The sequence below is a fragment of the Tachypleus tridentatus genome, chromosome 7 (genome assembly GCF_004210375.1).
Source record: "Tachypleus tridentatus isolate NWPU-2018 chromosome 7, ASM421037v1, whole genome shotgun sequence".
Lineage (NCBI taxonomy): Eukaryota > Metazoa > Arthropoda > Merostomata > Xiphosura > Limulidae > Tachypleus > Tachypleus tridentatus.
The window spans coordinates 70696135-70719724 of record NC_134831.1 but is presented as its reverse complement, the minus strand read 5'-3'; the positions used below and the strand labels follow the sequence as shown (position 1 = coordinate 70719724).

At 33.4% G+C, this 23590-nt stretch overlaps 1 protein-coding gene across 2 annotated transcripts in view; it reads left to right on the top strand.

The window, feature by feature from the left end:
- The window catches only part of LOC143255934 (acyl-CoA desaturase-like), a 34668-nt gene extending 22492 nt beyond the window's left edge, over positions 1-12176 (top strand). For both annotated transcript variants that reach the window (XM_076512379.1, XM_076512378.1), the window contains 4 exons: positions 5009-5193; positions 6018-6148; positions 9436-9641; positions 10429-12176. In XM_076512379.1, the coding sequence (XP_076368494.1) occupies positions 5013-5193; positions 6018-6148; positions 9436-9641; positions 10429-10897 (987 nt within the window). In that variant the 5' untranslated portion in view covers positions 5009-5012 and the 3' untranslated portion in view covers positions 10898-12176. The remainder of the gene's footprint in view (positions 1-5008; positions 5194-6017; positions 6149-9435; positions 9642-10428) is intronic.
- The last annotated feature ends 11414 nt before the right edge of the window (positions 12177-23590 follow it).

Below are 23590 nucleotides of genomic sequence, written 5' to 3'. Positions count from 1 at the left end.
ATGTGATTTTTCGTGATCAGCAGCCAAAAATCTTTAAGGAACACCCAACAATGTTCAAGAAGCAAAACCTTTGTTGTGCAGTGTTATCACAAATAGCAAGACGTCCTCCACAAAACTACCAATAGAAACATTAACTAACTTTACCATATATGGAATTACCACCGTCTGAGGAATATACATAATGTTATTGTTGCCACCGATGTAAAAAGTGTTTATAAAGTATACAAATCGTATCCTACATGATTGTATTTTTCAATCAAACTTGCAACATATAAAATACGACAATTAAATATTCATAATATAATATAAGAACAACAAGGGACCTGTTGGTTCATCTAGGCCGTCACATCTACTGTACTAAACCCTAAAATAAAGATGCAATCAAAGCAATCAGTTATCACTCAAATGTTTACGTTTTCTCTTAAGCTCCCTTAAATTAACTGCATCTAACGCATATGAAGACAACACATTTCAAACGCCATCTACCGTGTTAGACAAATAAAACTGTATTAGTTGCAGATGGGTCCAACTCTGCCAAAATTTATATTTTTGTTTCCTAGTTTTACTATTCTCACCATTAAGTACGAAAAAATGATTGAAAATTGAGCATAAGGCTACACAGTGGGCTATCTGGACTCTGCTCACCATGATTTTCAAAACCCGGTTTTTAGCATTGTAAGTTCGCCAGGGAGCAAAGGTAGCATGGGAAAAGCTGCGTGTGTGTATATTTTTATAGCAAAGTCACATTGGGCTATCTGCTGTAGCCACCGAGAGAAATCGAACCCCTGATTTTAGTATTGTAAATGTGAAGACTTATCGCTGTTCCTTAGTAGACAAAAAAATATAATAAATCAACAGAAAAAGGCTTGTAACGATGTTAAACACCTCACATGTATCCCCCTCTAACTCCCCAGTAAAAAGGCTTGTAACGATGTTAAACACCTCACATATATCCCTCTCTATAACTCCCCAGTAAAAAGGCTTGTAACGATGTTAAACACCTCACATGTATCCCCCTCTAACTCCCCATCCTCTTAACTCTTTCTGACAATTTACTGCTCTTTCTAAGATAAGAATCCCAAGACTGAACACGGTACTTCTCTCTAGATTTGTATTCAATATTTCTGTAGATATAATCTAAAATCTTATTTACCATTCGAGTGACAACAAAACATTGAGTGAGTGACTTAAGAGACAAATCAACCAGAACACCAGTATACTTCCATAACACTTAAAGTAACCTCTATCAAAGGAATACTCATAATCCAAAATGTGATACTATTCTCCATTCATTATAATTCAAACCCATTTTCCCAACTCATGATATAATCCAGATCCTCTTGTAAAGCAGTAGCATCCTCACAGACAGCAACACTCAATATCTTAATATTATCAGTAAATTTAAATAACACATTGGCCATTCCTTCTTAACTCTGAGTCCTAAGGTACCACTGTTGTGACACTAATCCGTTTATAATAGCCCTTTGATTTCTTCCCTCTATCCAGTTTTCTATCGAGTGAGCCAACTTATTTCCCACACGTACAGAGATAACGTTTTTAGCAAGTCTAGTTATCGCGATATCTCCTGCATTCCTGTTTCTGAGCATAGAGAAGTACCAAATAAATTTACTGAAAAAAATTATTTGAATTAACTGGCAAAATTAACTTTGTCAAGCAGCCATCCCATTTCTTATCTGAAAAAAATTGTAATTTCTTAATAAACACTACAACACTGTTCTGTTACGAAAAGCTTGATTCAGCCACTCTTTGTTGATTATTCTTTTATCTTGGAACTACCAAAGCTCACTGCTACACGTATTTAATTATAGAAAAATGAATTCATGGAATACTTATTTGCTTATTTACTAGTCTCTTCATCGTTAATATGTTGTTGAGGTATAGTATTTTGTGTTTGTGTGTACACATATATAAAGATATGTCAGTATGCATGTATAGTTGTGTGTCGAAAATTCAAATTCAAGAAAAATTGTTGCTAATAGTCGTAGAAGTAGCTATTGATAAATGAATTATATGCACTTCGGTTAAGTTTATAGATTAAGAAAGAAAATATCACGCAATTTTAATCACAAAATATACCCATATTGATCTTTCAATGATTTACGAGATTTTTACTTTTAAATCGCAGCTTTTAACCTAAAACTTGGTTCTTTTTATGCATTTAATTCAAACCAATTACCAAGTAGAATATTCTCCTCGTGAGTGCTTTTTCTTAATACTTTATTTGTACCTAATCATACAGCTGGTACTGACCTATTATCGACTAAAATGTACATAATTGTTTGTTGTTAAGGTTAAGCGCAATGTTACGCAATGGACTATCTATGCTGTGCCCACCACGAGTATCAAAACCTGGATTTTAGCGATTAACGTCTTAGTTCAGACTTCCTGCCGAACCATTTTGGGGGGAAGTGATGTAATGTATCCTTGAACGATTTCTTTACGTTTAGTGATGTCTCTGATAGAATAAGCTTTCCGCCTTCGAGACACTATCGCATTTATAATGATATCGAATATTTTACTAGAATGTTACCTAATTACAATAATAATTATATGGTTTATAGCATTATCGATTGTTTTGTGACAAATATTTTAACGGAAGAAACTCAACTAATCATAATTCGTCTCAATGCTAAAACATAAACATAAAGGTAAATTGGTTCTTTAGGTAATTGTAATGACACAGTCATGACTTTATAGTTCGCGTGTTGGACTGGAATTCTAGGATTTTTCCATTTGAGAAGAAGCCAACAAACCATGTTTTTTTTTTTTTTTACCTTCAGTTGTGGGTACGACATTAGAGTGACAGCCAATCTCGAATAGCGGATGATGTCGATTAGTTACATATTATGTTTAATTGTCACAGTATGAACGCCCTTTCTGTCGAAGCATGATTGTAATCAGTCATATCTGACAGAAGACATTACTATTAGGCGTATTTTTTTAACACAGTAGTCGTTCTTCGGCCCCTTAAGGTTCTTCTCTGAGAAGAGTGAGTGAGAGCATTCAAACACATTCTGCCGTATCCATTGTCGACAACTCATTTTGCTCAAAACTAGCACTCTTCAGATCGCTCGAGATACAAACGCAGCACCTCCCAAGTGAAACAGCGGCAAGAGTTTGGATTTACAATGCTAAAAACCAGGTTTCCATGCCCATGGTAAATAGATGGCCCACTGTTTAGCTTTGTGCTTAATTACAAACAAATAAACAAAGGTAATGATGATCGGAACGCTATTTATGTATGTGATCCGTTAGAATAACAAATACTTTGGTGTAAATGTCTTTGTTCATGGAGCGTAAATGCAAAAAATTATATTTGTCATAAGACAATGGTGTTAGACATTTTGTTGGCAATGGTTATGATAGACATCTTGTATAATCTCAAAAAACAGTAAGGAACCAACTAAAGAATTTAGTGAAAAATAGAATCTTGCTGCTTATGACAAAAGTAGGGTTGACAGTGCCTGAACCGTCTTGATCTCTCACCTGGATCTCCCTATGAGAAAGGTGTAAGATTATGGACTTACAAAGTTAAATCTGGGGTGTGGTTTTGCTCTGAAACAAACTCTCACCTTTTTATTTATATCTTTGAATTATCACCCATCGAACAAATAATCACAATGTAAAGAAATAATGTTTATTATTTGTATTTAGAATAAACGTGTTTTACTTTAATTTGGAAACTGTATTACACTGATGGACACTCGAATATTAAGTTCAAAATAATTAGAAATTCGGTGTTTTTTATATGAAAGAAACATTGAGTGTGAAACTTTCTAAATTACATGCATACTAGACAAACTTTCTCAATGTTAAGGTGACGTTGTACGTTTCCATGTATCGTCATTACTTGATGGTTTACTTTTCTGTAAACTTTTAAGAATAATGTGAATATTCGTGGACTTTTCGTTTCTCTGAATTCGTACACGATGATTATTCGTTGGTTTTATTATCTATAAACTGGTAAATATATTGTGATTACACGCGAATTTTCGTCTTTATGAATTAGTTCCCGCAGACGTAATTCAGGTAATTTATTCTATCGAGATGTGAATTTCGTGGAATATCATTCAAGGTTGAATCTAAATTAAGGTGGTGTAATATAGATTTTCCAAATGTGTGGCTTAACTCAGGCTTAAATACTATGTCTGTCGTTCTTGATCCTTAACTCAAGGAAATTACGCTTTTCTTTGCATATATGCATTCGATATAATATATCTCATGATTTGAACAAATCTTTGAAGATTCGTTAAACTTTCAGAAATTTTTGCTTGTGTGTTAAAAAAAGCTTTATGTAATACTGATATTTGTTATCTTTAAATTATTGCTATGAGTAATAACAAAAACAAAGAACTGATTCTTTTAGGAATTTATTTTGCTTAAAGGCAATTCAGGCCCATTAAAAATAACGAAAAATCGAACATGTATTTTTTGGAAGAAATTTAATAAGTTAGCGATATAAAATCAGCGAAATTATTGTAAACGTTTATCGATAATACATCTTCGTTATTTAGGTTTATCGTAATTCAGGAGAAAAATTACTGTTGAGCATTTTGAAATTTTTACATGTTTGATTAATAATTAATACATGTAGTGCCCTTAGAGAATGTTTAGTACGTTGAATTTTAATGTGTCACCAATACATGCAGTGCCCTCAGAGAATATGTAGGTTGGTTTGTAGTGTTTCACTAACATATGTAATGTCCTTAGATAATGTTAATTAGTTAATTTGGTTTCTAATGTGTCACGCTCAAAAGTTACATTTCAGCATTAAATTAAACAAATAACTTATGAAATACTGTTAATTACATTTTTACTTTAGATATGTTCCATTTATGAATATTTACTAGTTCTATATGCCTGATTCAGAAAAATCTGGCACTAGTAAAGTAAAAGTTGGTTAGTATATTGCTACCAGTCGTTGATTTTTCTGTGCTATAAACGAGTACTTAAACATGATTATTTAATAATGTTTTGTTTACTTTAGAAAAATGGCTCCCAAGACACCAGAAGTAGTGACGAGTGCTGTACCTACATCAAAAGAAGAGGTAAAACCAGAAGACTTGCCTCTGGTTTGGACGAATATTACCATATTCATTTTCTTGCATGCCACAGCTATTGTAGGACTATATTACGCTGTAACTGAACCCACGTGGCAAGGATGGGTACTTGGTAAGCGAAATAATAGAATATGTTTAATTTAGCGAAAGCTGAGAAAATGATGTTCAGTATTTGTTGGTCTTGTTTGTTGTGTTGTATAAATTATAAACTGATTAGCTGTGCTATGTGAATTTTATTGCTCGATTTCAAATGTTTTTTATAGTCCATAACATTGATTTTCGTTCATTTTGGGCTCACAATTACTAATATATTTAAATATATATACACATTTATATATTTTTCGCCAATGTATCGTATTTTTATCTACAGTTAGTCTGTAACAATAGAACTGACTAACTTTTATCCTTTTGTACACGTACCGTGAATATTAATTAATATGGAATTGCAATCTCATGTGCTGCCATCTCTTGGTAACCGTGAAAGTACAATTCATCAAATTAGAGTGATGGTAATCGAGCTCGATGGTGCTACCATCTTTTGAGAAAATAATGTTCGTATTCTTATAACTTCAGTTACGATGTGAAAAAAAAATTAAATTCTAAATATATTAATGCAATTACTTTGTACTGTTATTTGTTTAATAACATTTTTGTTAGCTTTATATAAGTAATCTGTATTGATTTAGAAAAATAATTGAAAATATAAATAAAATACATAAAAATATAAAATAATAATCCCTTTGATCATTATTTACAAATAAACCTCACAGTACTTTCAAGTGTTGTGGACATAATTTATTTTATTATACAATGCAATTATTACACGTAATTACATGTGAAAAAAACTGAAAACAGTATCATTTACTTAGAAAATCGTAGACTTAAAACTGTATATTAATCTATAAAAGAAAACAGTTGAACTTTCTTTGTTTCTAGGGGTCGTTTCTTCATTCTGTTCAGGCCTTGGAACAACCGCTGGTGCGCACAGACTTTGGTCTCATCGAGCTTACAAAGCCAAACTTCCACTTCGAATTCTACTAATGCTATTTAACTCCTTAGCTTGTCAGGTATGGTAACAAGTAAGGAAATGTCACTTGGTGGTACCCATAGCAAATGTGTGGTCATGGTTTATGATAGGAAAATAAATAACAACAATGTTAATAATATGATTATTATTTATCGGTAAAGTATTTTCAAAGCGAGCCAGCTCGTAAATGAAAATCAAAAATAATGTTACAAGTTAATTCAATGATTCACCAGTTGGGCATCTACTGGGTATGTTGCAAATCTGTATATTATAATAAATTGGTAAGTGTAATATATATTTGCATATGCATGCAAGTACGCAGGGGGAGTTCAGCAGACCCTCCTATTTTGTGATGAAAAAAAATGCTTGTATAGTTATAGCGCGGCTAGATATGATATTTAACGTTTTGGATAATTAGCTATTTCATGTGAATAGCTATGCAATTGTTTAAGTTGTTTCTTGCAAAGTTCGTTCCAGATTTAATCTAATAGCACCTACGTTTCTATTAATTGTTTAGGAGAGGCTTGCCTTCAAACGTCCGTAGTATTAGCATGCTTTACATGCTAATTGTATTTCTTAGTGTGTTGGGTTTTCATCTCATAAATTAGAAACCCCGCTTTCCATTCAAACATTTTATATATTGGCCTGATGCAATACACATTACAGATAACGATAGTATTTAAATTTACATTCAAGAAAAAATTGAATGTAATTTAATCTACAAGACCCATAAAAACTAGTTGTTTGCATCAAGTAACTGCCACTAATTCTCCGTTTTTATAAAATCGTGATAGCAGTATACACGAAACTATATTCTCAAGACGGCTAGTGTGGGTATTAAAACATTTAATTAAAATAAAATACATAACAACGTTTCCACCTTCTTAGGTCATCTTCAGGTTAAGGTGAAGATGACCTAAAAAGGTCGAAACGTTGTTCTGTCTTGAGAATACATTTTTACTTCAAGTGGATTTCTCGTTGTCACGGGATACACAAAATTATATCATTTAACAGACAGGCTACCAGCGATGGTATTACGCTGGTCATAAAATATTTTGCTGTTAGTTTTCTTATACAAGATTACCCGGATGTAATTAGTGTGAGCTATGGCAACCATTCATTTAGTTCTGTAAGCTCGTATATCTTTACATTATTAAGAAACTAGCGAAAGTACGTGGCTTATCAGGGAGTATCTTATAGGCTGATATATTTTAGATGACTATATCAGTGTGTGTGTGTGTGTGTGTTCTGAACCTATTGTAGCATCCCGCAGGTAGTTATATTATTCTACTCGGAGCTTTTTTTGGTTTATGCCAATGAATCGCAGCTTTTATGTTTCAATTTTGCACATTACGATTTTAGTTATGGGAGCGAAAGGGGACCGTGAAACCTTATAAGCGTAGTGAATGTTAGTAGGATTTAAAGAAATTAATAAATATGCCTAAAGAAAAGACAGTTTGTGAGATAACCTACTCAGGAGCAAAGTGCATAAAATTTATCGTCAAAGTAAAAATTTAGATCCAATTTTAAACTTAAATCGTGTCTTAATTCAGGTATTTTCTGTTATATCGTCATTCTTTCGAATAAACACAAACTTCTTTAATCAGTAGATACTTTATATTAAGAAATCAACAAATATTGTTTCCAGTTTTGTTTATACATTTCATTTTATGCTTTTGTTGCTAGGCAACATGACGTGAATGCCATTGTTGGAACGTAGTGTAACCGAAACACTAACTTTTCTACAATTAGAAGCTGTTAATCTAGCTAATATACTACAGGATATGCTATGGAGTGGTCGTACTTGCCTCGTCATTTCTCACGGGCTATATATCTGTAATAAAAGTGTGTCTGTCTATGATTTTTATTTATAATATAAGAAACCACTTATTTTCTATATGGAGTTTTGCACGTGGATAATATAAGTAATAATAGTCAGGTGCACACTCTTAAAGTTTATTTAGTATGGGTACAAAATTTCCGGTTTCTGGATTCTTTTTTCTTGGAGCTATGACGGTCACACACACACACACACAGACGCTCCCTTTCATTATTATAGTTGAACTGAAATAAATTGTTACAGAAAATGCAAAGGAAAAGCAAACAAATTGAACAATTTTCAAGCATGTATATTTACTTTAAACACCTTGGTTTAAGCAACCATAAATTGATCAATGTATGTATGATTGTAGATATTTTTCCAAGTGTTTATTATTACTTTCGACGATTCAGCCAAGCTATTTAGATGCCGTTTAACCCTTTTAGAGTCTACATAAGCCTATGCAGGCTTAATATTATTTTTATCATGACCTTGTGGAGGCTACACTGTGGTTGTGAATGTTCTTTTAGCCACTTTTTCCTCCCAGTTACTGTTTCATTACATTTGCTGCATATCCGGTTTACTTTCTTGCTCTAAGGTGAAATCCTGTCTAGCAAGCGTCGTTCCCGCGTAACTGGTATTATAGATAAGAAACTGTTTGTACCTGTCAGCATTCAGAGTACCATCAATCTTGTGTAAACCTTCAACACCAGTGGCTAAGACGTACATCACACTTTGACTCTCCTATAGTTTGAAGTCTAATTCCAATTTCAGCTCTTTGGTTTGGTTATCTGTACCAAACAATGTTGTTCGAGCGGCTGCACTTTCGCTGACGTCACCCTACTAATATGTATTGTATCTCACTAATCTGGAGGCAATACGCATACTTGTACTTATATTTAAATCAAAAGCAATATGTGTACGAAACATTTCTCATGCAAAGGGCATCTTAATTAATCGATCAATCAACGGTTTGGTCTTTCTAATTCGACTGCTTGCTAGTTTCAGGTACCTGTTTCAAGAGTTCCTAAACAACTGCTGCTAAAACATGAAATTTCATTTCAGTTTGTTGCATATAGTATCCTTCACCATCAAAATAGTAAGACTGCAAATTTGTCGTGTGTCGGTTCCGATGTGGGAGATACGAGTGTCAACCACACTAGTGCTAGGAATAGTATGACTGGCTGTACTTTTTTCTTTTTAAGTGCACTATGTTTGACGTGGCTTTGTCTGATTGGTAGGATGGCAGCCAATCTCAGTGTAAGCTTTCATGTCTTGACTTTGTATTGCCACACTTCTTATAACAGAGGGAAAGCAACCCTATAATGTAAGCATTTTATTCTAATTTTCTTCACTGTTTCCATACTTATTTCCAAGATTGTTATGTCCATAGATCGCGTATTCTCTGTCTCTCATATATAAATGTGTGTGTGTGTATTTGTGTACGTATACTTATAATCTGTGTATGCATATAACATTAACATCATGATTAAATATTCACTTCTTAGAACGATATTTATGAATGGTCACGTGATCATCGGGTTCACCACAAGTTTTCAGAAACCACTGGTGATCCCCATGACATTAACCGAGGATTCTTCTTCGCTCATATGGGATGGCTGATGAAGAAAAAACATCCGGATGTGATAACAAAGGGAAAGACGGTTGACTGCAGCGATCTGCTCAAGGATCCAGTGATCCGCTTTCAACGCAAGTAAGTTTGCACGTGACAGTCGTATTTCCCTTGCATGTTTAACATCTTCAAAAACTTCTAGTTCGGTTGCTTTTTTCGGTATTTGTTTTGTCGATTTAACTATATACTTCCATTTTTATTTACAAATTTCGTACATCAGGTTTTGACTGACACATCTGTTTTGGAGATATAGTATGACCATTTCTACCAGTCTTACCATAATGTTTCTTCGTTTCGTCTCCAGGACTAAGTAAAATCGTGACTTTTTATTAAACTCGCCGCTGGAGTATCAGTAATTCTATGTTCATGATGTTCTAAAAATACGTAGGTCTCTAAGAAGTATTAATAAAAATGAATAGAAACCCTATAACCCGAGCGCTTGTAGAACACTTCTATATCATTTTTATCAAGTAATTCTACGTAATGTAGTCGTTACTAAATACTACCGTTTCTTGTTTTGTTTTATTTATCGAGCTTTCAATTAAAAACTATTTCAAGCTCCCAAAATACGATTCTCGCGTACAGTACCTCAACTAAATGTATAGTGTATAGATATAGCGTAGTTCGTTGAGTACAGCATTTGGACAGGAGATGACATTAGGCACGTAAAAAGTAGCTACGTAAGGAAGAATAACTTGGATCAAATACTGGAATTAAGCAAAAATTGAAGAAATAAAAAGAACGGAACACACTTTCAATGTAATTCACAATAAATAAATTGTAAAGGTTTTTCTCCCTGAATAACTGTATTCAAGTTCACCGACTTCTATAATCCTTTAAATAAACATTTTTTTTTTTCAATTAACAGGTTCTACGTACCTCTAGCCTTTTTTTGTGGTTTCTTCATACCCAGTTTCATACCCGTGTATTTTTGGAATGAGAGAATATGGTTTGCTTTCATAACTAATGGTATTCTCCGCTACGTCGTAACACTTCATTTCACGTGGCTCATCAACAGTGCTGCCCACTGGCGAGGAAACAAGCCCTACAATCGGTTCATGACCGCAGTTGAAAACATTCACGTGACATGGTGGGCTCTAGGAGAAGGTTTCCATAACTACCACCATACCTTTCCTCAAGACTATGCCACCAGCGAGTATGGCTGGAAGCGCAATTTCACGTGCATGTTCATCGATGTTATGGCCATCCTTGGACAGGCTTATGATCTGAAAAGTGTACCGAAAGAAGTTGTGGAAAAAACAAAACTAAAAACTGGTGATGGAACAACAACGTTCGGACCATCTGTAGAAGAGCTGAAGAAAATAAAACAGCACTAGTGAATTGTGACAGCAACATCTAGTATTATTACGTAATTGACTTTCTTAAGTAGCAAAAAGGATTAAAAACATACAAGAACAACAAGTAAATGCCAATATTTATACAATAATAATACTTAAGTGTTATGATGCAACGATGACAGCATTCTATGATAAAATACTCATTCAGTATATTTTTAACTTAGAATCTAGAAACTAACTGTGATGACGATGTTAAACAAACGCGAACCTGTAGAATGTTAAGTTACAAAATTCACGATCAGTGAGCTGTTAATACTAGAATTAACGAAGGGTAAAACAACTAATCCTTGAAAGGTGTTTTTGTTTTAGTATTTTTACTTCATGGTGTATGAATATTAACTGGAATTGTATCTGTGGTAAATAACATTTAATTATAAACAATCATGTCCAAAAACAATAGAGTTGTTATTGAAAAATAAAGTCTGAATTCGAAACCATTTAATCGCAAAACTGCCAAATTTTCTAGAAGTTTAAACACGACCCGCACATAACAAATTTTCACACAATTATACAGAATTAATGTGGTAGGAAAGCAAGAGGTCCTCCTTCTACTCGTATGTTACGGTTTCTTGTAAATTCCGGTGTTTATAAGTTGAATAAGACTTAATATTTCTGTTTCTTACTCAAATAGAAACTGTGTTCTAGTTTTAATTACAAGCTAATTTCAAACGTTTTACTCTCTTCCTTACACTACTATTGAAAGCGTTGAAAATTTTATAGACTTAATCAATCATTAGTATAAGAGAATTATAGGCAATACTTTGAAACATATATCGGAGTCACTGGCAATCAAAAGGGTCATTACGAACATTGGATTTGTTCGTTTTATGCACGAGTTTGTTACGGTATACGTTCTAGTTTAAGAGAAATTTTATCAAATGTATATCATGTCTTTGTTACTGACCTTTGTACTGATGTTGAAAAAACACTTTTTCTTAGCATAAGAAAACAACAAATTCCTACAGGATTACCACAGCTGTTAATACTTTGTCTTAATAAGTTAACAAGCTGCGATTTATAAGCATAATGAATTGATTTAAAAGGGAGTGATCTATCAAATTTGTAGTATGCTCCCCTCACAAATACCAACAATATATCACTTTTTATGTTTATAAATCGTTGTTTGCCACCGTATTATTAAATTATCATAATGTGCTTTATCACTTAAGGAACTTTTATCTATTAAGTCTGCCATCATTTTATGAACTGTTGCTGTAAGACAAACTCGCTTTAATAAATTATTTAATACCAATTTAAACAAGCTTACTTTGTAGCATAACTCACTTTGTCATAAAATGTAATCGCTTCAAATCAATTTTTCGTATATTATAACCATACATTTTTAAGCCATGAACAAAACACATTAACATGAAACAAAATACGTTGCATTTTGTTTTTAAATTTATGGTTATAATATAATCAGAGGTTGGGATTTGCTGTTTTTAACGCAGTCCTTCCTCATGATTTTGTTTATTCATTTAGCTTCATTTGGATGTAATTATTTACTTTCACTATATTTTCTTTCATGTTAATGTGTTTTATTTATGATTATATATATGGATTTTTAAAGAAAACAAATCATTGGTAACTTCCAAAGCAAATTTCTTTTATTGTTTTACATATTTAAAGATTTTTCGAATATCATTACGTGAATGTGTTAAATTCATATATCACAAAGAAATCAGTGTTTTCTTGACAAAGAATGTTAGACATAAATAAGCATTTTATATATATTTAATCATTTTAAATGTTAAAAGTAAAATCATACATGATGTATTAAAAAACGTAAGAAGGTATCAGAATATTAAAACAGAATTTTTAAGACAATTTTTTTTCTAAAATTTCTCAGTTTTGTTTTTCCGTCACGTAAAACGTATAATTGAACGTAATCACATGTCTGTGTGTCAGCATTGTACGGTTTAGTGATTCTCAGTTTATTTTCTCATCCTCATTGTTATCTGATTCACCATGTAACCAAAATTTAATGGATCCAATACACCTGTACAATAATTGTTTTGAAATGTTTTGCTTTCTGAAAAGTTTGTTGATTGTAACAGGTACAAGTGGGTATGCACAAATATAGTTTTGGTTTTGCTTCATCACGTAGGAACTCTGAAAAATAGACAGTTAACTGTTTACCGGCAATAACGTATTTAATTGCGTTTATGTTTTTAATACGCTATTAAGTTTTCAACATAATTAAAAGTGTTTTGCGCCTAATTTTCGTTTGTATTCAATGCCCAGTGCATCATGTTGCAGTGTCCAATAGTACTCAGCAAACATTGACGGATTGCAGTTGCCCTGATATGGTTTTTCCATAGTAGCAAAACTGGAGATTTCGATGAAATGGTACGTGATGGGCAAATTTGGATGTGATTTTCGTTATCAGCAGCCAAACCTCTATAAGGAACACCCAACAGTGTTCAAGAAGCAAAAACTTTGTTGTGCAAGGTAATCAAACAAATCGTATTTAGAACGTTTCAGCAATGTTACAAATGTCGTGGTTTTGAAAAATATTTGACACCAGAATTACATTGTAACCTAAACTTCGAAGCGTCTTAAGTGTTAACACGTGTAACTAGACAGTCTATTTACCAACAAAACACTTGACTGAATAAAAAAAACACCCAAAAGTCTGCTTTAGCTCTAACAGTGGGTAACATCTCATAAACAGTGAAAAAAAATGAAGCTACTTAGCATTACTCGGATTTCATAATTTTATTACTGTGCCGTACAAACAAGTTTACATTCAGCTTAGCTCCTCATTCTTCACATCACATTTGTATGAGAAATGCCAATTAACTGTGTTTTTGCTGTATTTATGAGATGTCATACTGTTTCGCTAAAGCATTTTTGATTATTGGATGGCAATATGCAAGAAAGAGTCAGAAGTATCAGTGACATTCCTGTTCTAAACTGAACTCTGGGAACAAAAGCGGCTGAAAGGAGAGAAAACATTTTATTAATTGATGATGTTTCTGATTCACTACCCGTGAATGATGTTAAAAACAAGCAGGTTCAAGAATGACAGAGATGAAATAAAAACCCTTTAATCCCGAGCGCTTTCGAAAATTGGTCATTTCTTCTTCAGGGACAAATATTTATTCATATTTAGTTACAACTGAAAAGAAACAAGTAAATAACTTAGCTGAGTAGACGTAGACTGAATTCATTGATTCATGCTAATATCGTAAAATTTGTCAGAGATAAAGAAAGGAACCGCTGATTGTTGTGGCTAAGTACTCGCGTTGCAAGCGCTTTGTCCAGCATCCACTACTGTACTGACGTATTTACTTTTTGGAATGTCTTCTATTATTGACGAATAATGGCGAAATACAGGTTTATTTTAGAATAATTTCAAAACATATTTTACATTTTTCACAATGAAATGTTGCAAAACTATGCAGCATATCTTCCCTCTTTGTATTGATACCATTAAGAAAAGAGAATCTATGCGCCTTCTTTTTTAATTGCTGGACAAAGATGGAGGTGTTGAAAACGATTAAATATTCTAGAAAACTTCATGTGGCTAAATAACATAAAAAAGACGAATTAACTTTTTTTTTTACAGACCTGTTCTACAAGTGTGTAATGTTTAGGATAAAGTAAAACATTTGCCAAATTCTAACTGGAGAAAAAAACATGGACATGGGTATTTTGCGCATAATTAACAAACTATGCAACCAGAAAAGGTAATAAGACTTATTTCTTATTGTACCGACAAACCTACTATCTTGTTTTGTTAGAGAACACTGTTATTATTGTTATTACTATAGTAAACTGTACAGTCACACTGCAACTCTACAGCAAGATTTTATTATCGCTTTTACTACTACTGGTTGGTGCTAGACCCAGATATGATCAATTGCCTTGGTATTAGTTGAACCGAACCCAATAACAAAATAATACTTCAAAATAAATGAAACATGAAATACCAGTGTTATAGCACGTATGTTAAATTTAATTTTACTAAGCAAATGAGATCGAAATACTTTTTATTTGCCTCAGAAGCCTGTTTATTAGCTACTAAGCACATAGTTATACGAGTAATATGTGACGTGCTCACTACATGTATCGAAACCCGGGTTTTAGCGTTATAAGCCTTCAAACTTACCATTAAACTACTGAAGGACTTATGGCAAAAGCATATGAAAAGAAACTTATCAATAATTGAACCTAAAAACCAACATAAAACCAAAATAAAGCAATCGATATAAAAAAACTGGAACTCACCAACAAGTATAAAGCTGGAACCTAATAACCAATATAAAGTTTAAACCTAGCAACTAGCATAAAGTCAAAGCCTATCAATCAATATAAAACTAGAAACTAAAATTGCTACCCGGTGGCTCAACTTTAAATTTGTGAACTATTAAATATAGTTTCTGTACCCATGGTTGAAAAGCACAGACAGTGTTTTATGTAGCACTTGCTTAATAACAAAAGAATAAGCAACTAAGATGAAAACTTTCGTAACTTGTAGATATGATGTACAATTATTGAAATACAAAGTCTTTCCCTTTTTTAACTCTTTTTACTTCCATTGGAATACGAACATTAAATAATGAGGTCATCTTTCAACTACTTGTTTCCTGGACTGCATTTGCATGTTCATACTGATGAAACAGACCGGAAAATATGAAAACTGTAATAACCAGCTACACTCGTTTTATAATGATACACCTGGCTGGATGAAGTTTCACTGTGACCTGCCTGTATTGAATAAAGTTGCACTGTGAAATGACACACCTCGCTGAATAAAATTGCATTGTCTGATGACCCACCTCATTGGATAAAGTTACATTTAGTGGTAACATACCTCGCTGGATGAAGTTGCATTGTGTGATTATTCACATGAGTAGATAAAGTTGCACTGTGTGGTGATCTACCTGGCTGGATAAAGTTGCACTGTAGGGCGACACACCTCGTCGTGTGAGATTACATTGGTTAAAGTTGCATTGTATAGTGACTCGCCTCATTAGATACGATTGCATTATGTGGTGATACACTTTGCTGGATAAAGTTTTCATAATTTAAGTTCGAGTTATTTGAAGTACAAATAAAGTTAACACCACCATTATTTGCTTGTAGTTATGATATGTGTGACGACTTACGTTATATAACACATCTGAGTAGTTGTAAAGATACCAAAAACATACTAAAACATGACAAAGTTTGATTTGGAAGAAAACGAAAAATATAATTTTGTTTTTTAATAACATTATAGATCATATTTTGAGTCATAACGTAATGTCAAACAATGCATTATAACAAAGTCTGCTATAAATCCAAGAAACAAGCAATATAATTTTGTTTTGCTAATATATCAGTAAAGAGATGGTTTTGAATTTCTTAATTAAAAATGTAATCCAAAATTTCAAGCTTTTTCACTTAGAAGTACATCCTTCTGCTTTAACACTTTCTTAATAGATAGAAAGAGGATTTAGCACACTGCAAGAATAATATAATGCGAAGTTAGAGAGAGATAACACAAAATCCATAATACAAGACTTTTTCAATATGCATAAATGGTAAAATAACTCTTTTATGCTATGAAAATTTATATCTTACGAACTGCTTAGATAACATGTAGTTATCTTCCATTTGAGTTGGATCCTTGGAGGATTACTCTTAGACAATAAACGTAAAGTTTGGTTCTGAATAAATTATCCTTTCTCAAAGAAACCTTTTGTGTTTCAGTATATTGTGATACAGCAACGTTGCTATTAATAGAAAACCATTACTGGGCTTAAGTAGTATCTATCTTTAACTCTAAACAGTGTCATAATGTTGTCGTTCTTTGAGTGTAAATTCAAAATGTTCATAAGGGACTCTTAACATTGCTGTTTTAGATCGACAGTTTGAGTTATTAACTGTTTTGTATACATTAAAGACTTGCTGATAGAGTTATATTTTGAGATGTATTGTTGAATATAATGGAATTTCTTTACTGTTACCCCTTCATTGTAGATTGTTATTAACTTCTTCAAATTCATTTGCTGTGGCAATTTCCGATATTTTACTGTCGGTTTAATCAACGTGAAATGCCACTACAGCGTATTTTCCAGCTATTGAAAATATTTGGCATCACAGTCAATAGATGTCACTTTACCACAGTCATCTGTGAACAAAATTTCAAGTGATAGATTTTATCGAGTTTGTTCATTTCACCGCAAAGCTACATGATTGGATATTTGCATTCCGTCTACCATGGATAACTGAACACTAAATTTTACACTGGAAATAGATTATTTACAAAAGAGCACTCAAGCGACAATGAAACTTTTTTGAGTTAATAGTCTAACCATAATTACAGTAAATAAAACCTATTTAAAATAATAATAAGATACTTAAGTCACAATATTAAATTACAACATTAGCTAGGTATCCAGTTTCAGCACTTGACCTATTCTTTTTCCTTTTTCTTTCCTATTTGTCAAGACTACTTTCAGATTGTAGTTTAAACGTGAGATGTAATGGGCTGCAGTGCTCGCGTCCTTTTTCTAAACCTAATTTTCAATTAGCTAAGCAATCAAAGCTCATAAAAAGATGGTGTAATTTTACTCGTGTAGGGTTCTACAAATATTTCATTAATTTACGTAGACTCAGCAAATAGCCCGATGTGGCTTTGTTATAAGAAAACACGCACACACACTAATTTACATTCTAAATAAGCTAGACAAAAAGTGTTTCGTCGTTGGCTGATTTCGTTTGCTTCACAAAAACTCCTTAGTAAAATGAAATTAACAGCTGTGTTATCTTTTCCAAATATGTCTGGCATCAAATATACTGTATTTGAACAATTATGTCTTATTGTGGTTAGAAAACATAATAGAGAAAAGGACCGAAATTACTTTCAAAATCTTCTGGCAAAGCTGCATATACTCATTCTTAGTTTTGAACTGATATAATAAAGAGAATCAGCTAATCAACAACACTCGACGTCTGTCGAGTACAACTGTCTGACCAAATAATGGGATTTAACTGTCACTCTTATAACGCTCCTCGAAATGCATCGCGTTAGCAGCAACGGAAAGCTAGCAAACAAACATTAGATTCACATTCCAAACTCGCTAAAAACTAGAAATAGGTAGATATATCAAATGATTAAAGAAGAAAATAAGAAAATGTTGTGATCTTCTATTTTTCCTTTTTAATTTCAATCTGTACATTTTTCTCTAAAGATAAATATAAGCTCTACAGAAATACCATAACAATGGGTTTCATTTGTTGTCCAACTACAAATATCCAAACCCAGATTTTAACATTATAAGCATTCAGACTTACTAAAGCAGTTCTCTGCTTTATTAGTAAAAGTGTTAATACCCATACCAGCCGTCCTGAGATATATTTTTACTTCAAGTGGGTTTCTCGTGATCACATATGACCATCAATTTTTTTGCATACTTCAAATCAAACATGTCTCCTTGATTCATGATTGCAGTTTTTTATATTGATATTGTTGAGATGGAAAGTTCTCTTCCAAACTCACAAAGAAATGATAGTTGAAAGACATAATCAACAATAGAGGTAGCATTGATATCTGAGAATATGTTTAGAACTAGAAAAAATTTTATCCTGAAAATGGATTTTCATTACAAATGTGAAGTCTTAGAGAGATGAAGACAACCAAGAATCTTCTACGTGGCTGTGCTTTTACGTCATCCAAATGGTTACATCCATTTTGTGAAATAGGTTAATTACTAAACTTGGTTTTCATAGTTTTCATAGTGAAAAACAACTGAGGTAATCTTGTATGCAAAAACATTGTTTTACCTTCATATCTTAATGTAGAAATTTTCGCAGTTTATGCATACATATGTGATCCATAAAACTGTTGATCTGATTTTGTTTTAGCCACCTTTCTCTATCTGTTGCTCTCTAGAAATAATACCTGCTTTGCAAGACAGTCTACCACTACAGTATAAGTCATTAACTGAGTAGATAGCTTCTAGAGATTCCAGCTTTCACAATATTAAGTAAGAATGCTCAGTAATACGGTTATCACTAATCAGTATTGGTAAATCTGACGTTTCCTTTTAAGTAAGGAGCACTAGATCCACGTAGTTCTTAAGGTTTCTTCCAGGAGTCAGTTAACAGGAAAACATCTTAAAGGAAGTAAATGTGCTAACAAACTAAATATGCTAAGCTGATTGTCTTATCTACCTTTTTGTATTAATACAGAAATTGTCAGAGTTTTCCATTTACTCTGAATCTATGCATTTTTTTCTTTTTTTGCATTAACACATGGTCCAGAGAAACATTCAGTTAATTTTTGTGCAAGCTATCTTTGTTGTTCTATATAATAACACCTGTTACATCTATGGAGATATTGCTCTAAAATAGCACATTGCGCAAGAAGGTCAATGACAGGAATGTTCTTCACTGACTAATTAAATGACGCTAAGAGATTTTGGCTTTTAATGTGTTGTATGAGAAGTTAAGTTCAGAACATTAGATTCATAAAATTTTCCAAGATTTTTACCATTAGTGGGTTGACAAAAAAAATATCTAAAAAGAAAGAAAATATGCAGACTTTAACTAATTCTTTGGTCCTGTACAAGGTAACTTATACATAAGTATTCACTATGTTTTTGTCTTCGACACAAACAACGTTTGTACTTCATTTGACTCAACATGTTCAGCCTGTTTATGACTTAGTTTAAGGCTCAGTCGGTTTAGTTAAACTGAGACTTACTCTGCTATTATCCTGATCGACTCTCCCGTTATAGAGCGGGCCAGTCTGGTAATTTTACAGATATAATTTAATCTGAGAGTATCAAAGCACACGCTATAAGACTCCAAGGGTGATCACTAAATTGCTCTGCTAAAGCCTGTCATATGGAAGTTACAAGTGATCAGAAAACGACTTGCAACTTACTTAGAAGATAAAGTTGTCAATGGAAACTATATTACCACCAGGTGAAGCGGCAGTATCTTACCCAAAAATTAGTGATACTTAATACTATCAAAAGTCTTCTACTGTGGAAAGACACACTGTCCAGTTTCTCGTTATACACCTAGAGGTCAGAGATTATACTTATGTAATGGTGAAAGGCTTCACGTGTTGGTGACTAAAGTCATGTTAGCTTAAGAAAATTATAGTTGTTAAAGAACAGGTGCAAGATGGCTGACATTCAAGAAATATAATGGTTTTATTTGAAAACCATTACAATTTTTGTATATGATACTGTATGCTAACTTCTTAAATCAGAATTCGAGAAATGTATCACTCTCTCAAAAAGTGTCAGTTAAGCTAATGCCTTTACAAGTTCACAGGTACCAAAGAGCTTTTGGGGGCAGGGGGGGATATAAGATGTATGTATATACTAAGCTGTTCTTGTTCTAATTGCCTTCCATCTTGTATTGAATCTCTACAAGAAATATGTCTCTGAGATCAGTCAGGCTATTTTTAATTATATGATACGTCTTAGTCAAAAGCTAAAATGATGTGACATTTTAAATCCTTTTGTTTTCTGTGATAAGCCACGTTCTTCATCACCTATCTATCTCTGGTCTTATCACTGACCACTCCGATTAGCGGACTGGAAAGCTAACTCTATTCGAGATGAAACACAATTTTCTTCTCGCTGAAGGATATGATGATGTCATCTTGCTACTTGGAAATCTCTGATGCCCCATTGGAGCCTCTTGCCACCATCATTGTAGCTCCATCTTCAATAACTGAATTATCAGCTGCACAGCTTCCACTCAAAGCATCACTCTACGTGGAAACATAAAAAAAAACAGTTCAGTTACACCACATAAAAGAGACATCATGACTTATCTTTGCCTAAGACACAACTTGTAGCAGTTACGTGTAATTAATGTCATCTCTACTCACGATTACATAAAGATCGATAAGTCTCATTTTTAATTACTGCTGATATAATAGAATATCAAAAGCGTTCCCACATATTTACAATAAATAATTGTTTATATATTTTCCTCACTGATGTATTAATGGTTAACAGTAATTTATTGTTCCAAGTATTATATGATACTGTTAACGTTGTTCATATGATACACTATAACTCACTTATGAGTTGATTCTTGTATGTTTTCTGAGAGCAAAGCCACATCGGGCTATCTACTATATCCACTGAAGGGAATCAAACCACTGATTTTTCGCGTCGTAAATCTGAAGACTTACCGTTGTACTTGCGGGGGACGTGAACTATTATAGATGAACGTAAAAAGTTCCATTTCCAAGAGATATATAAAACTGCACTTTTTGAGAACTAATAAAACTTGGCAATCAACACACAATTGTGTAAAACTAAAATGCAAAAATATTCGTAACTACGTAATAAACTGTTGTAACGATGAGGAGGCAGACAGAGTGGTTGGATCAGTTTAGCCGTTGGAGTGTCAACTAATACTACCTGTTGTTACACGATTTAGCTATTTTTAAGTGATGATATAGTGGGTGAATGGAGCACACAGACACTAATTCGATTCGTTTGTTTGTTTTGAATTTTGCGCAAAGCTATAAGAGGGCTATCTGCGCTAGCCGTCTCTCGTTTAGCAGTGTAAGACTAAAGTGAAGGCAGGTAGTTATCACCACCCACCGCCAACTCTTGGGATACTCTTTTACCAACGAATAGTGGGATTGACCGTAACATCATAATGCCCCCACGGCTGACAAGACGAGCATGTTTGGCGCGATGGGGATTCGAACCCTCGAGCCTCGGATTACGAGTCGAATGCCTTAACACGCTTGGCCATGCCGGGCCGTTGTTTTAAGTTAGCTACGTTATTTACCAAGTTAATTGTTTGTCCTGATAAATATTTGCTAGCTTGGTTCCATTTTGTAGTGTGAACTCTCAGTGATTGCTCCTGATCTTTCTAATACTTAATGTTTAATTATGATAACTTTCCATACCCATCTTTAGATACCCACCTATTTAATATTTCGTTTTCAGCCATTTTCCATGTGTGTCATCCCTATTTTACTTTAAGAACACTTGAGTGTAGTTTATTCTTTAGCATTTATAAACACATCTTTATACCTTTTTTTGTATCACATTCTTATTTCCGGCCGTATTGCACCGGAAATGAGACACAACTACAACAGTACATTACGTCATTCAACGCCCTTTTTATATATACATCAGTGTTTAGGTTACACTACCATTTTCTTCTTTTTTTTACATTCATTAATTTTATCAATGTTGTTCGTATTTATCATGTATTTTTTATTAATTTCCATGCAACTATTTCAAGCTAATCTTACACCGGAAGTGACGTGAGGAGAAACGCATTTCTGGCCACTCGATTTTCTATGAGCCCTAGCTCTTTTTAACTGGAATTATACCGAAATACCAACAAAGTATAGAGTATAAGCTACAAGGTCAATCGTTCGAAAGCTCTCTTGTTACATGATTTTTATCATTTCGTTCGACTAAAGTTACTGATAGTTAGTCATAATTTATTGAACTATTACTAACCGAAAGGTACTAAGAATAGTCTCGTGACAATCAACCTCCAGGATAAATGTAAAAATTATAATCCCAAGTTTATCCAATGAATAACTTCATGTCTAGTAGGATTTCTATATATTTTTACAAGACAAATTACGTATCATATTTACCTTCCCGTATATCTACATTAAAATATTACTTATATAGTTGTATAATGGACACGTTACTCAACTCTTAAGTTACTATTGTTTGACGCAATATAATAGTATTTTACCGTCACTCTTACAGAACACTTAAGCCCTTGTAGCAAGAGGAAATCACGTTTGGTGGCTGTTTCTAATTATCAGTATTTAGGTTCTTTGGGTGGACCTAAGGTACAATCTTAAATTCTTTCTCCCAGTGTTTGCTGGCAACAGGTTTGTTTCTTTGTTTTGAATTTCGCGTAAAGCTACACGAGAGCTATCGGTGCTAGCTGTTCGTAATTTAGCAGTGTAAGGCCAGAGAGAAGATAGCTAGTCACCACTACCCATCGCCAACGTTTGGGCTACTCTTTTACCAACGAATAATGGGATTGACCGTAACATTATAACACCACCACAGCTGAAAGGGCGAGCATGTTTAGTATGACGGTGATTCGAACCCGCTACCTTCAGATTGCGAGTCAAGTGCCCAACAACCTAGCCATACTTGGCTAGATGGCAATAGGACAGAAATAGTGAATCCTTGGATTCACATTATATACACGTCAAGCTCGGTAAATATTTCAAGTCCATTTTTATCAGTTTAATTTAGTAAAACCTTAAAAAATTACATCTTTTTATACACACAATATAAGTTCGTATATTGTGTGAGGTTCATCATACGTACCATGCTAAACATAACTTTAATGGTCAACATCCTGTTATAGTAATGGGTCAGCGAGATGTTTCTTTACACCTCAACATCTTGAGGGATCCCTCTTTATCTTGAGTAAGAAGTCGATGAAAGCAACTAGCCTATATAAACTGTAGGCCATCTCTCAGGGATCTTTCCGGCCTCTGCTCTCGCTTGATTCGATAACCCATGCAGGTAAAGTAAGAATCACGACAACCATAGGCAAATCTACCCTACGTTTTAACCAACATATGAATTTCAACTACCATATAAGCCAAACAAGGGGCTAAGAGAAATTCAACAAATTTCTGACCACGCTGAGGTTATTAAACCCAAATATTTACCAGGATTGAATTACCTCGAGAGATCATGCAGA